Raw genomic sequence first — 13,063 nt, forward strand, 5'->3', positions numbered from 1 at the left:
GACTGATAGGACAACAACTTGAAGCTGAACGGCACCCTCCACAACTAAGATTGAAAGGACAACTTGACTTGTTGTCCTGGAAGTACACACTGTTCCCCAATAAAGTCCTGTTCCCCTTCCCCAATAAAATCTTTAAAAGAAAAAAGAAATCATAATACTTTCGCATGCGATTCTAAACGTACGTACAGGAAATACTTAAGACAATTATAAATCGGGGAGGATAAAGAGAGCTAACAATAAAACAAAATACGTAAGAATACACTCAACAGCAAATGTGCTGGAGTAACATGGGAAAAACCATAAAACTTCAGTGAGGGCTAAATCTTGTAGATGTAGACAAGCTGACTCTAAAATGTATACGAAAAGCTAAAGGAACTAAATTAGCTAAAACAATTCAAAAAAGAAGAATAAAGTGGGAGGTTGTTGAATAATTAAGGTGTGCACCTAAAGCTAATATAATATTGTATGTTAGCTATATTTTAATAAAAATATTTTTAAAAAAAGAATAAAGTGAGGCTCTGCCAAGAGCTGTCACGTCCAAGACCAGGAGCCACCATGGCCGCCGTCATCATGATGTCAAGTAATTAACATTGGGACACCTCCCATGAGGACATGATTCACGATGCCCAGATGGACACTGTGGCACTCGCATGGCAACCTGCTCATCAGACAGGTCCGTCAAAATCTTTGATGTGCTCAATGGAGGGCAGATTCTCGTCACAGACCTCTGGGGTCATGAGGGTCCTGTGTGGCAAGTGGCCTGGGCCCACCCCATGTATGTATGGCAATATCCTGGCGTCCTGCTCCTGTGACTGGAAAGTCATCATCTGGAAAGAGGAAGACGGCACTTGGGAGAAGACACATGAGCACACGGGACACGACTCCTCAATAAACTCTGTGTGCTGGGCCCCACGTGACTATGGCCTGATCCTGGCCTATGGGAGTTCGGATGGAGCCATCTACCTGCTGACCCACACTGGGGAGGGCCAGGGGGAAGTGAAGAAGATCAACAATGCTCACAATTGGCTGCAATGCCACCAGCTGGGCCCCTGCTGTTGTAGCTGGAAGCCTCATAGACCAGCCATCTGCACAGAAGCCCAACCACATCGAGATATTTGCCTCAGGCATCTGTGACAACTTCACTGAGCTGTGGGAGGAAGAGGAGGACGGCTAGTGGGAGGAGGAGCAGAAGCTGGAAGCAAACAGTAACTGGGTTCGAGATGTGGCCTGGGCCCCCTTCGTTGGCCTACCCACCAGCCCCATCGCCAGCTGCTCCCAGGATGGTCGTTTGTTCATTTGGACCTATGATGATGCCTCAAGCAATACATGGTCCCCCAAACTACGGCACAAGTTCAATGATGTGTGGCACGTGAGCTGGTCCATCACAGCCAACATCCTGGCTGTCTCAGGTGGAGATAATAAGTGACCCTATGGAGGGAGTCCGTCAGCGGGACTCCCAGGGGCCGTGGGTATGCATCAGCGATGTCAACAAGGGCCAAGGTTCTGTGTCTGCTTCCGTCCCAGAGTGACAGTAGAATGAGCAGTGTGACAAGACAGGTGGGGCCTGGCTTCCCATCTTCCGACTCCAGGACTGCCCCTTCCGGGGTCAACTGACCAAACAGCTGAGAGGAAGAGCTCCCAACTCCTACAAGTTAACTTTCCCAGGAGTAGTTAAAACTGCAACCAGACTGACCATCAGCCTTAACACGATTTGATATTGTTTATAATTTACTGTTCAGTGGAAAGTGCTCATGTTATAAGGGGAAAACTACAAATGATCTTCAAATCTATTATTTTAAAATGTTTTTGGCCATCTTTATGTAGGTTTTGGGTTCAGGCATTATTTGGGGTGTTCTGTTTCCAAAGTAATTAAACATATTGCTTATAATTCTCCCTAAAAAAAAAATAAATAAAGTGGGAGAAATCAGTCTACCCAATTTCAAGATTTACTATATAGTTGCAGTAATCAAAGCTGTGTAGTATTTTCTGTATTCTCAGATGAGTAGATTTAATATTGGAAGAAACCCACTAATCTTCAGATAAATCTACAAATATAAAACAATTCCAATAAAATCCTTATGGAATTTACCTGGGAAAAGAAACATCTGAATCAGCCAAGAACATTTTGCAAAAGAAGGGTAAGAGACTTACCATACCAGATACAGGCATGTATCGTATAGTTTCAATAATTAAAGTATTTCAGTGGTGGTAGATTAGGAAAACAAACCAGGGAAAGAATAGAAAGTTCATAATCAGATCCATGCATACGTACAAATTTAATATGAGCTTATGTACATAAAAGAGTTGCTTTAGATATTTTGACTGGTTTTATAGTTGTTTGTGGCAGGATGGTAAATCGAGCCCTTATTCCAGAAGCAGACATTCCTGGCTGCTTTCAGAGAATACACCGTAGGGGGTCCAGGCTATAAGGGGGAGACAGCTATGAGAGCCTGCGGTGATCTAGAAAAGAGCTGTGGTTTGGAACTGGAGTGTGGTAGCGCTCTGTGAAAAGTACCCAGATTTGGGTGGATTTTGAAGAAAGAGTCAACAAAATTTGCTAATGGATTAAATGTGTGGGTAAGAAAGAGTGGATTCCAGGATGACTGAGCAACTAAAAGAATAGAGTCCTGAGTCAGGAAAGCCCAGAGAAAGCACAAGTTTTAGGATTCAGGCCAAGGCCTATTAGACATCCAAGTGAAGATGCTGAGTAGGCAGAAAATACAGAGCATGGTATGAACACACACATCTGCATTTTCCAAATTTTCCATAATGAATTACACTATTTTTACATTATTTTATCTGAAAAAGTTGTTGCAAAAGCCATTAGCTCTATTTTCATTGAATTCGGAACCTCAGAGTCATCTTCATTTCTAATTTAGAGATTTGCCCCCTTAACAGTTCAGAAGAAACTGAGAAACGCATGTGAGAGATACAAGTCGATTAAGGAAATGACTCCCCGGAGCCTTGGAGAAATCCTCGGCAGGAGGAAGAGCGGGCCCAGCCTTCACACCACTGAGCATGGTGACAGGCCCAAACCACCAACCACTGAGGCAGGATCCACCTCCTATGGATTCCCTTTTCTTTCTTCCAGCAGAGAACCAAAGATAAGGAAAATCTTTCCTCACTCTGCCTAGGAGGACGAAATGGCAGCTTTCTTGAAAGCGGTGGAGTTTGACTTAGACCTAACACCCAGGTAAGGAAGTGGGTTGCATTCCACATAGACTGAGTACGTGGTACTTGTTTGTATAGAGATACAAACAGGAACAGAACAAGGAATTTGCCATGCAGTAAGGAGAAAAATTAAAATCATGGGCAAGAAGGGAAAAGGAAAGAAATGAACATTTATTAGCAAACACTCAGTTGCCATTCGTTTCATCACAATTAGGCTGGGAGACAGGAGTCCAGGCTTGCAGAAGGGGAGGCGGCAAACATCCCAACACAAACACCTAGATGTAGTGGCAAGTCCAAAACATTTAACAACAAACCGATGAGGTGTCCTGGCCAATCACCAGTCCTGCCCAGGCAGGTGGTAGGGAAATCCACTGAGAAATGAACTTGCATTTTGTCCCTACAAAAATAACCAGAAGTTTTTTACAGGCAAGTAACTTTCCTGGCTTTTGTTTCTGGAAGCCTGAGCAACTCGAGGAGATTATGAGTAGGGAAAAGAGACAAGAGGGGAAAAGGCTAGACCTGTGGGGATGGAACGGGGCAGACAGAAAGAACACAAGTTGCCCGTCTGAGGAGGGACAGAGTCAGCAGGTGCCATAAGCAGTGGGGAGAGCTAGGCCTCATTAGGAGGTACCAGCTCAGTGCACCCCAAGAGGCTGGAAGCTGGACCCAGTCTCTTAGCATTTTCTGTGATCCCAGGGCCAAGCTCATGATAGAAACAACAAGCTTCTCACAATCAAGGGAGCTTGGAAATCAGGCCACTGGGGTGATTGAGAGACAGAATACGGGTCTCTTCCCCGATTGTCCAGACACCAAGGAAGGCTCCCAGATCCCTGTGAGACCCCGGGAAGGAGGATGCTTTATTCCCACTCTCCACGATGAATCGGATCAAACTTCCCTCCAACACAGCCACGTGGGAATTCAGAATTCAATTTATTTGGATTTAAAGGAAATCAAGGGAAGCTTTCTTTCTTATACACAGGGGTCTATAGACTAAGATGGACACCCTTTATAGACGTTTCCGAGCTCCCTAGTCATTTACTTATGGAGCAAAACTGGAGGGGTGCATAGAAGAGATGTTCACCTGGGGCTGTGGTTTTAATAGCTTCCTTCATCATACAAATAATATTTTCACTCTTGCTACGGGCAGCTTCTGGACTGGCTGTTGGCAACACAAACTTCATGAGGACACAAGCCCTGTCACTAGGGACCTCCATCTGGAGGGCGGCAGATATGCACCCACAAATGATTCCTGAGCTCCCTGTGGCTGAGAGACACAATTCAAGAGTTGGGATTGTCACCATTCATCCTGAGAAGACCCTTCCTATTGGTCAGCGGTCGATAACAAGTCACTACCACGCAGAGTAGGTGCCTGAATTGTAAGCCAAGAAGTTTCAAGGACACGAACAGACTCGAGGGTATGCCTGGTTACAGCACCTCATATTAGGAGTCCTGCTCTGTAAAGGCCTCTATCACCAATAAATATTGTGACATGATAGGGAAATTCCAGGATCCCATAACAAACAGTGAACCTGAACGGCAACAGAAGATTAGGACCTAAAAGTTTTAGGGTGAAAAAAAAAAAAAAAAAACAAATAAAAACAGTCTACCTGGAAAGTTATATGCTTTAAAAATTATCTAAGATTCCTGGCCCAATATAGTGGACCAGGCAGATATGATTTTTGTTCTCTTCATATTAGCCAGAGAGCCCCATCTGGAAATAGCAGCACACTCAATTTGGATCAGTCAAGGAGACTTTAATATAGAGATTATTTTTTTTAATGTGGGCAGGGTGTAGGAAAACCGCAAAGAATGGGGCAGTGGCCCAGGGCCAGAAAGACCGGGTCCTTAGCCACACCTGAGCTGCAGGGCTGCGGCTCCTATGGTCTAGAGCTAGAAGCCTATGTGAAGAGAGCTACCTGGCAACAGCTGTGGCCTTTAGTAAGGGACTCAGCCAGCCCGAGGCAACCTCACAGGGAGACAGCTGAAGGAACAAATGCCATGGCCTCATGGTTTCCTCTCTGATCTTCCGCTGGGGCTCCTCATTGGCTGGCTCCAACCAGATGTAGACAACAAGGAAGGCGGTTAATATAGCTCCACCGTTCAGCCTCCTGGAACAAAGGTAAGGGTGAAACTTGGATGGGAGGGGATGGCAAATAGAAGGCATTTGACAAACTCTTCCTCCTGAGACCGCAGGGAAAGGATGGTAGAAGAATAGAAAAGATTCACTCCCATACTATAAAGGGAATAGGAAAAGAATCATTGGTGGACTGGATTTCCGTAGAGGTTTGGTTGAAGGGAATGGATGGGCATGAGTCAGCAGGGGAGGGAGCATTGAGAAAGCTGCAGTTGGAACCTAGGTGGAAGGCCTGTAGCTATGAGTAAGAAACTAGCCATGAGAGGTTCTAGACTCAGGATTATCAAGCTTGACAACCACCAAGTGAGCGGTGGGGCTGGAAACAGGGGAATTGAATAAAGCGTCTGTATTCTGAACAGTCTGCCATCTGTCTTCTCAATTCCAAACGTAAAAAAGCCAGCAGCCAGGTATTCATTCTTCCCTGGGCTTATGGGCATAACATCAGTCTTTAGGTAAAAGGTTCTCTCAACGCTTCAACAAGCTGAATATAAAAGATCCAACCTAAATACATCATGGTGAAAGTTCAGAATACCAAGAGGACAAAAAGATTTAAAAACTCCTGAAAGAAAAAAAGAGTTTGGGGAAAAAAAAAAAAAAAAAGAACCAGACTCACATTAGATTTCTCTTCAGCAATACTAGGTGCTTGAGGACAATGGATTTTCAGATTGCTGAGGGAAATTTATATCTAGAATCCTATACCCAGCCAAATCACTGATCAAGTTGGAGGACAGAATAAAAGCACTTTTCAGAGCTGCAAACACTAAGAAAGTTTCTGTCCCGTGTACCTCTTCTGAAGAAGTCACTTAAGGAGTTAATCCTATATCGTAGAAGTCTAGCTGATACAGAAAACATGGAACTTGGGAGAACAGGGAAGAACCAGAATGTCAGAAGTACAGCAGCCAGAGAAACCACCTAGGCCTGCCTGGAGCAGGGAAACAGCAGGCTTTGGAAGGGAGGTCCCCAGGAAATGATGTGGAAGGATTCCATAGGAGAGTATTACTGGGCTTTGTAGTAACTGAGAGTATGAAAAATGCATAGAATGCACAGCAGGAAAAAAAAAAGGAAAGATAACTAGAAACTCTAGGAAAATTGCACCATAAGGTCATAACAAAATATTGTGAAATCAGGGCAGAGGTGAGCAGAAGTCAGGGGACTTGAAAAAAGGATGGAATAAATTCTAAGTAATGGAGAAAATAATCTAGGAGGTATGAGTCATAAAATGAATAATATGCTTCTTTTTTCATCAAGAATAAAGAAAAGTAACCAGCAAAGAGGAAGGGGGAACATATACAAGAAGGGTACGATCTAAAAATAATGTAGAAAAAAACATGACGTGACTGTGAGCAATTAGTCGAGTACAGGAACAAATTCTTTTCAACATCCTTCTGTGAGTAACACAAGAGTGGGGTCACTGGGAAGGAATGTAATCATAGTCTCTTCTCAGCTCTGAAGCAACAGTATTTACTGTTTATAGTGTACACATACTTACAGCCTAGAACTTTTTTCTTTCCCCAGATAGCCACATGGCTTATGCCCTTACCTCTTTCATGACTTTCTTCAAATATCATCTTTTTAGAGAGCCCTTTCCTGACTATGCAATTGAAATTGCAAAACACACAGGTGTGTATGCACACATGTACACACACACACACTCCCTATTCTCTTCCTAGAGTAATTTTTCTCCTAAGCGCAACTAGCATACTAAATATCTTACTTCCTTATTTATTTTCTGTCTCCCCCATACTGAAAAGTGTGTTCCACAAGGGCAAGGATTTTTCTTTACTATTGTATTTACTGCTGTCTCCCCAGCACCAAGGACAGGGACTAGCTCGTGGTAGGTCGGCAATAAATATTTGTTGCATTAATAAATGTTGAATCAAGCCGTAGGCAAGTCACAGAGCCATAACTGTGTTTATGTGATAGAAATTAAATGTCCTTATGCTTGGCAATGCAAAAATAAAGGTACAGCTCATGGAAGTTGGGGGTCGAAAGGCACAAAAAATAAAAGAGGGAGAAGGAAGGTTAAGATTGCTAATATTCTCATTTTACCACATGAATAATCAAGATACTGTCCATAGCTAATGAATAAGAAATATAGGTTTAAGAAGGTTATTTAAAGTTACATAGTTAACAATTAAAATAACTAAAAACACTGGTATAACTATGTTGGTATAAGTGAGACACAGAAGGTGAAAGACATATTAATAGAAATTAAATTAAATTTCATCTAACATAACAAAAATCCACCAGATAATTCTAAAGTTGAGACATTCAGAAATGTAATTATAAGCACAATATTTAGAGTTTGGAGATAACATCAGAAGACCTTATACTAGAATGGGTTAAACATGATTGCTGTACTACCACTTCTGTAGATAATAATTATAAACTCGACAAAATACGTTTAAAACTATTTAAAAGCACTAGAAAGTGACCTGAAGCAGGCATGAAGATGAGGGGATTCAACCCTTGAAAGAAGGATATTGCACTGGCTGAGATCTATGTTTTTACTGATTTTCCCCAAAGGCACTCCTGGCGGGTGGAGCTGGAGCAGTACACTGCATGGGCTGAAGCAGCTAGAACTGAAACAGAAAGACTGAGTTGGCTTGAAGTGTTAGAGTTTGAAGTAGCCAGAGAAGCTGAAAATTGGGAGGAGAAAAGCCAGTTTTAAAAAAGAAAAAGGAGTCACAGAATAGGGAGTCACCAAATTTGTATGCAAACGCCCCTCATATCCTTACTTAGCTGACCCTGAACTGTGAATGTGCAGGGAAATTCTAAGAAGCCTGCTGAAAAGCAGCAGCTTGGAAGACTAGAAAAATTGAGCAGAGATTTCAGCCTTGGTGGAGTTCCCATGCGAGGCACTGAATATGCAGCAGACAGTAACCATTATAGACACTACCCACATCAGAGGGATCCTCCATGCAATGACAAGCAGAATTACCAGAATAGTGAGAGTGGGGAAAAGAATGAGGGATGGGCGAGTGCTCCTGAAGGGCAGGCCCAATGGCGCCAGCCCTACAGCAGGCACAGTCCCCACCTTACTACATGCAGAGACCCAATGGGCGACGAGCACAGTATGCCAAACTTCCTGTGCAGAGAGAAGTGATGGAGGGTGTGACAATCAGGTTGCAGGAGAACAAGGTAGACCAGTGAGACAAAATATGCATCAGGGCTATAGACCAGGATTCTTTCAGAGGCTTTCCTTGCCAAAGATAGCCTAGTGAGGATGGCAACGAAGAAAGTAAGGAAAATCGAGGAGATGAGACCCAAGGTCAGCAGCCACCTCAACCTCAGTACCATTGCAACTTCAATTACCAATTTAGAGGCCCAGAAAACCCTCAACAAGATGGCAGAGACAAAAGTAGCCAATCCACCAGCTAAGAATTCATTCGCTCCCAAGGCTGAGCAGGGTGGGGATGAGTAAATGTTCACTTACTATCTTTACCATCATTCAGTTTAGTCATCCAACAAAAAGAAATGAGTATAAAATTTCAGCAATAAGAAATGAACAAAAGATTGGAGCTGAAGAGCTTACATGTTTGCTTTTTGCCCGTTGACCAGATAACCAGAACTATCTGCATTATCTATGCAGCATGGGTTTTTATTATTTTTACTTAAAGACATCTGTTTTTGGTAATGACAAACTTTTTTTTTAAGTTTGTCTTTCCTCAATACCTCTAAAGTTTTTTAAATTGTTTCATATCTGGTAAAGGTGAGATTTTTAAGCATCTCATTTTTAATTTGTAATAAAAATTTACAACTTAGTTTTTTCAAAAAAGTCAACAAACTGCAAGAAACTGTTAATAAAGGTCTATCATCATCATCATCATCATAATAATAATAATAAATGTTCTCTAATCACAACAATAGTAAACTAGAAATCAATTACAAAAAACTGAAAACCACACAAATATGTGGAGGCTAAACAGCATGCTACTAAACAATGAATGGGTTAATAATGAATCAAGGAGGAAATTGAAAGATACCTTGGGACAAAGGAAAATGAAACATAATAACCCAAAATCTATGGGACACAGCCAAAGTAGTTATAAGAGGGAAATTCATAACAATATAGGCTTACCTCAAAAAAAAGAAAGAAAGAAAGAAAAATCCCAAATAAAAATCTAAACTTATATATGAAAGATCTAGAAAAAGAAGAACAAACAAAGCCAAAGTAAAAGGGGAAAAATAGTAAAGATCAGAGCAGAAATAAATGAAATACAAAATTATATATATATATATATATATAAAAGATTAATGAAACCAAGAACTGGTTCTTTGAAAAAATAAGCAAGTTGATAAACCTTTAGCCAGACACATCAAGAAAAAAAAAGAGAGGGCTGAAATAAATAAAATCAGAAATGAAAGCGAAGTGACAACTGACATCACAGAAAAGGGTTATAAGAAAATGTTACAATTATATGCCAACAAATTGGACAAGCTGGAAGAAATGGATAAATTCCTAGAAACATAGAATCAGGAAAAAACAGAAAATCTGAACAAACCAATTACTAGTAATAAAATCAGATCAGTAATCAAAAGACTACCAACAAACAAAACCCCTGGACCACATGGCTTCACAGATGAATTCTACCAAACATTGAAAGAAGAATTAATACCTATCCTTCTCAATCTCTTTCAAGAAAAATGAAGAGGAGGAAAGAAAACTTCCCAAACTCATTTTACGAGGCCCACATTACCCTGATACCAAAATCAGACAAAGACATTCACTACCAAAAATAGAAAATTACAGGCTAATATCCCTGATGAATATAGATGCAAAAGTCCTCAAAAATATTAGCAAACCAAATTCAGCAATACATTAAAACAATCATATACCATGATCAAGTGGGATTTAACCCCAGGATCCAAAATTAGTTCAATATCTGCAAATCAATTAACATGATACACCACATACGAGTAAACAAAATAAAACATAAAAATCATATGATCATATAAATAGATTCAGAAAAAAACATTTGACAAAATCCAACATTCATTATGATAAAAACTCTCCATAAAGTGGGGATAGAGGGAACATACCTCAACATACTTGCACTTGTAATAAAGGCCAAATATGACAAACCCACAGCCAACATACTCAATGTGAAAAGCTGAAAGCTTTTTTTGTTACGATCAGGAACAAGACAAGAATGTCCACTTTTAACCACTTTTATTCAAGTATTGGAAGTCCTAGCCACAGCAATGAGACAAGGAAAAAATAAATAAATAAAAGGCATTCAGATTGGAAAGGAAGAAGTAAAACTGTCATTATTTGTAGATGACATGATACTGTATAGAGTGAACTCTAAAGATTCCACCAAAAAACTATTAGAACTAATAAATAAATTCATTAAAGTAGCAAGATGCAAAATTAATATTCAGAAATTGGCTGCATTTATATACAATGATGAAGTATCAGAAAGAAAAATTAAGAAAACAATCCCATTTATAATTGCATCAAAAAGAAAAAAATACCTAGGAATAAATTTAACCTAAGATTTAAAAGACCTGTACTCTGAAAACTGTAAAACATTGCTGAAAGAAATTGAAGAAGACACAATAAATGAAAGGATACACTGTTCTCCTGGATTGGAAGAATTAACATCGTTAAAATGACCGTACTACCCAAAGCAATCTACAGATTCAATGTTCTCCCTCTCAAAACACCAATGGAACCTTTCACAGAACTAGAACAAATAATCCTAAAATGTATATGAAACCACAAAAGACCCCACATAGCAAAAACAATATTGAGAAAAAAGAAATTTGGAGATATCACAGTCCCTGATATCAAACTATACAAGGCTGTAGTAATCAAAACAGCATGGTCCTGGAAGAGAATTGAGAGCCCAGAAATAAACCCATGCTTGGACCAATTGATCTACAAAGGAAGCAAGAATATACAATGGGGTGAAGAAAGTCTCTTCAATAAATGGTGTTGGGGAAACTGGACAGATATATGAGGTCTGACAATTAAGTTTGTGAACTTGTTGCTAACCTTTTTTGATACCAGAGGGAGTATTCATTATGAATTTGTACCAACTGGACAAACAGTTAACCAAGTTTACTATTTGGAACTGCTGAAAAGGCTGCATGAAAAAGTTAGATGACCTGAACTTTTCATCAAAAATTCATGACTCTTACATCACGACAGTGCACCAGCTCACATGGCACTGTGTGTGAGGGAGTTTTTAGCCAATAAACAAATAACCTTATTGGAATACCCTCCCTACTCACCTGATCTGGCCCCGAGTGCCTTGTTTCTTTACCCAAAGATAAAGGAACTATTGAGAGGAAGACATTTTGATGACATTCAGGACATCAAGGGTAATACGACGACAGCTGTGATGGCCATTCCAGAAAAAGTTTCAAAATTGCTTTGGAGGGTGGACTAGGCACTGTCGTCAGTGCATAGCTTCCCAAGGGGATTCCTTCGAAGGTGACCGTAGTGATATTCAGCAATGAGGAATGTAGTAGTTTTTCTAGGATGGGTTCACGAACTTAATTGTCTGACCTTATATGCAAAAAAATGAAACTAGACTACCTTCTTACTCCATAAACAAGAATAAACTCAAAATGAATTAAAGACTTAAATGTAAGACCTGAAACCATAAAACACCTAGAAAAGCTCTTTCTTTTCAACAAGGCAGCGGAGCAGCCTCCCCAGCAGACATAGAGATGCAGATCTGTGTGAAGACCCTAACAGGCAAGACCATCACCCTTGAGGTCGGGCCCAATGACACTATTGAGAATGTCAAAGCTAAACTCCAAAACAAGGAGGGTATCCCACCTGACCAGCAGCGTCTGATTTTTGCAGGCAAACAGCTGGAGGATGGCCGCACTCTCTCAGACTATAATATCCAGAAAGCGTCCACTCTGCACTTGGTGCTTCGTCTGCGGGATGGTATCATCAAGCCTTCCCTCAGCCAGCTTGCCCAGAAGCACAACTGTGACAAGCCGATCTGCTGCAAGTGTTATGCTTGCCTTCATCCCCGTGCTGTCAACTGCCGCAAGAAGTGTGGCCACACCAACAACCTATGCCCCAAGAAGATGGTCAAATGAGGGCCCTCCATCACCTCTGCTCAGAGGGTGGCCTCCTGCCCAAACCCTTTGGCCCTGGGGCTTCAATAAACTTCCCTTTCGTTGGAAAAAAAAAAAAAAAAAAACTCCTAGAAGGAAAAACATAGGCAATAAACTCTTTGACATTGGCCTTAGCAATATTTTTTTGATATGTCTCCTATGGCAAAGACAACAAAAGCAAAGATAAACAAATGGGACTACACCAAACTAAAAACCTTTTGTACTGCAAAGGAAACCATATAGGTATACAAATATCTAATTATTATGTTGTACGCCTGAAACTAATATTATATATGTATATATATATATATATACACACACATATATATGATACTGTTTGTCAATTATAATTGAGAACTAAATTTTTAAAAAGTGTAAATAAAGTACGTATTTCAGTTAAATGGCAAAGAATATCAGACTCCATACACAAGTGATACTCAACTAGATGCTACCAATAAAAGATGCACTTTAAATATAAAGTGTGGGTGAAAGTAAGTGTGGGAAAATATATACTATGCAAGCAGTAACCATAAGAAGGCTCCATGGCTTTTTTAATATTAGAAAAGTAGACCTCAAGTATTACTAGAGATAAAGTGGAATATTTCATAATGATAAAGGAGCAACTCATCAGAATAATATAATTATCCTAAATATGTATGTACCTAACAACAGAGC

General features: G+C 40.4%; 1 protein-coding gene and 2 pseudogenes across 2 annotated transcripts; all 3 read left to right on the forward strand.

Moving 5' to 3' along the window:
• The first annotated feature begins 600 nt into the window (after window positions 1-600).
• Window positions 601-1,715, forward strand: LOC117035335 (protein SEC13 homolog; annotated as a pseudogene).
• Window positions 1,716-3,143: 1,428 nt separating this feature from the next.
• On the forward strand, window positions 3,144-8,729 carry LOC117035336 (Y-box-binding protein 1-like; annotated as a pseudogene).
• A 3,251-nt stretch (window positions 8,730-11,980) lies between these two features.
• Window positions 11,981-12,370, forward strand: LOC117035057 (ubiquitin-like). Of its 2 annotated transcripts, XM_033128663.1 has the most exons (2): window positions 11,987-12,089; window positions 12,177-12,370. In XM_033128663.1, exons 1-2 carry the CDS (start codon window positions 11,987-11,989, stop codon window positions 12,368-12,370), a joined length of 297 nt encoding a protein of 98 aa, XP_032984554.1. The 2 variants fall into 2 exon arrangements, with proteins under 2 accessions (XP_032984555.1, XP_032984554.1); XM_033128664.1 differs by having other exon boundaries at window positions 11,981-12,370.
• The last annotated feature ends 693 nt before the right edge of the window (window positions 12,371-13,063 follow it).

This window comes from Rhinolophus ferrumequinum, chromosome 15 (assembly GCF_004115265.2).
Source record: "Rhinolophus ferrumequinum isolate MPI-CBG mRhiFer1 chromosome 15, mRhiFer1_v1.p, whole genome shotgun sequence".
Taxonomy (NCBI): Eukaryota; Metazoa; Chordata; class Mammalia; order Chiroptera; family Rhinolophidae; genus Rhinolophus; species Rhinolophus ferrumequinum.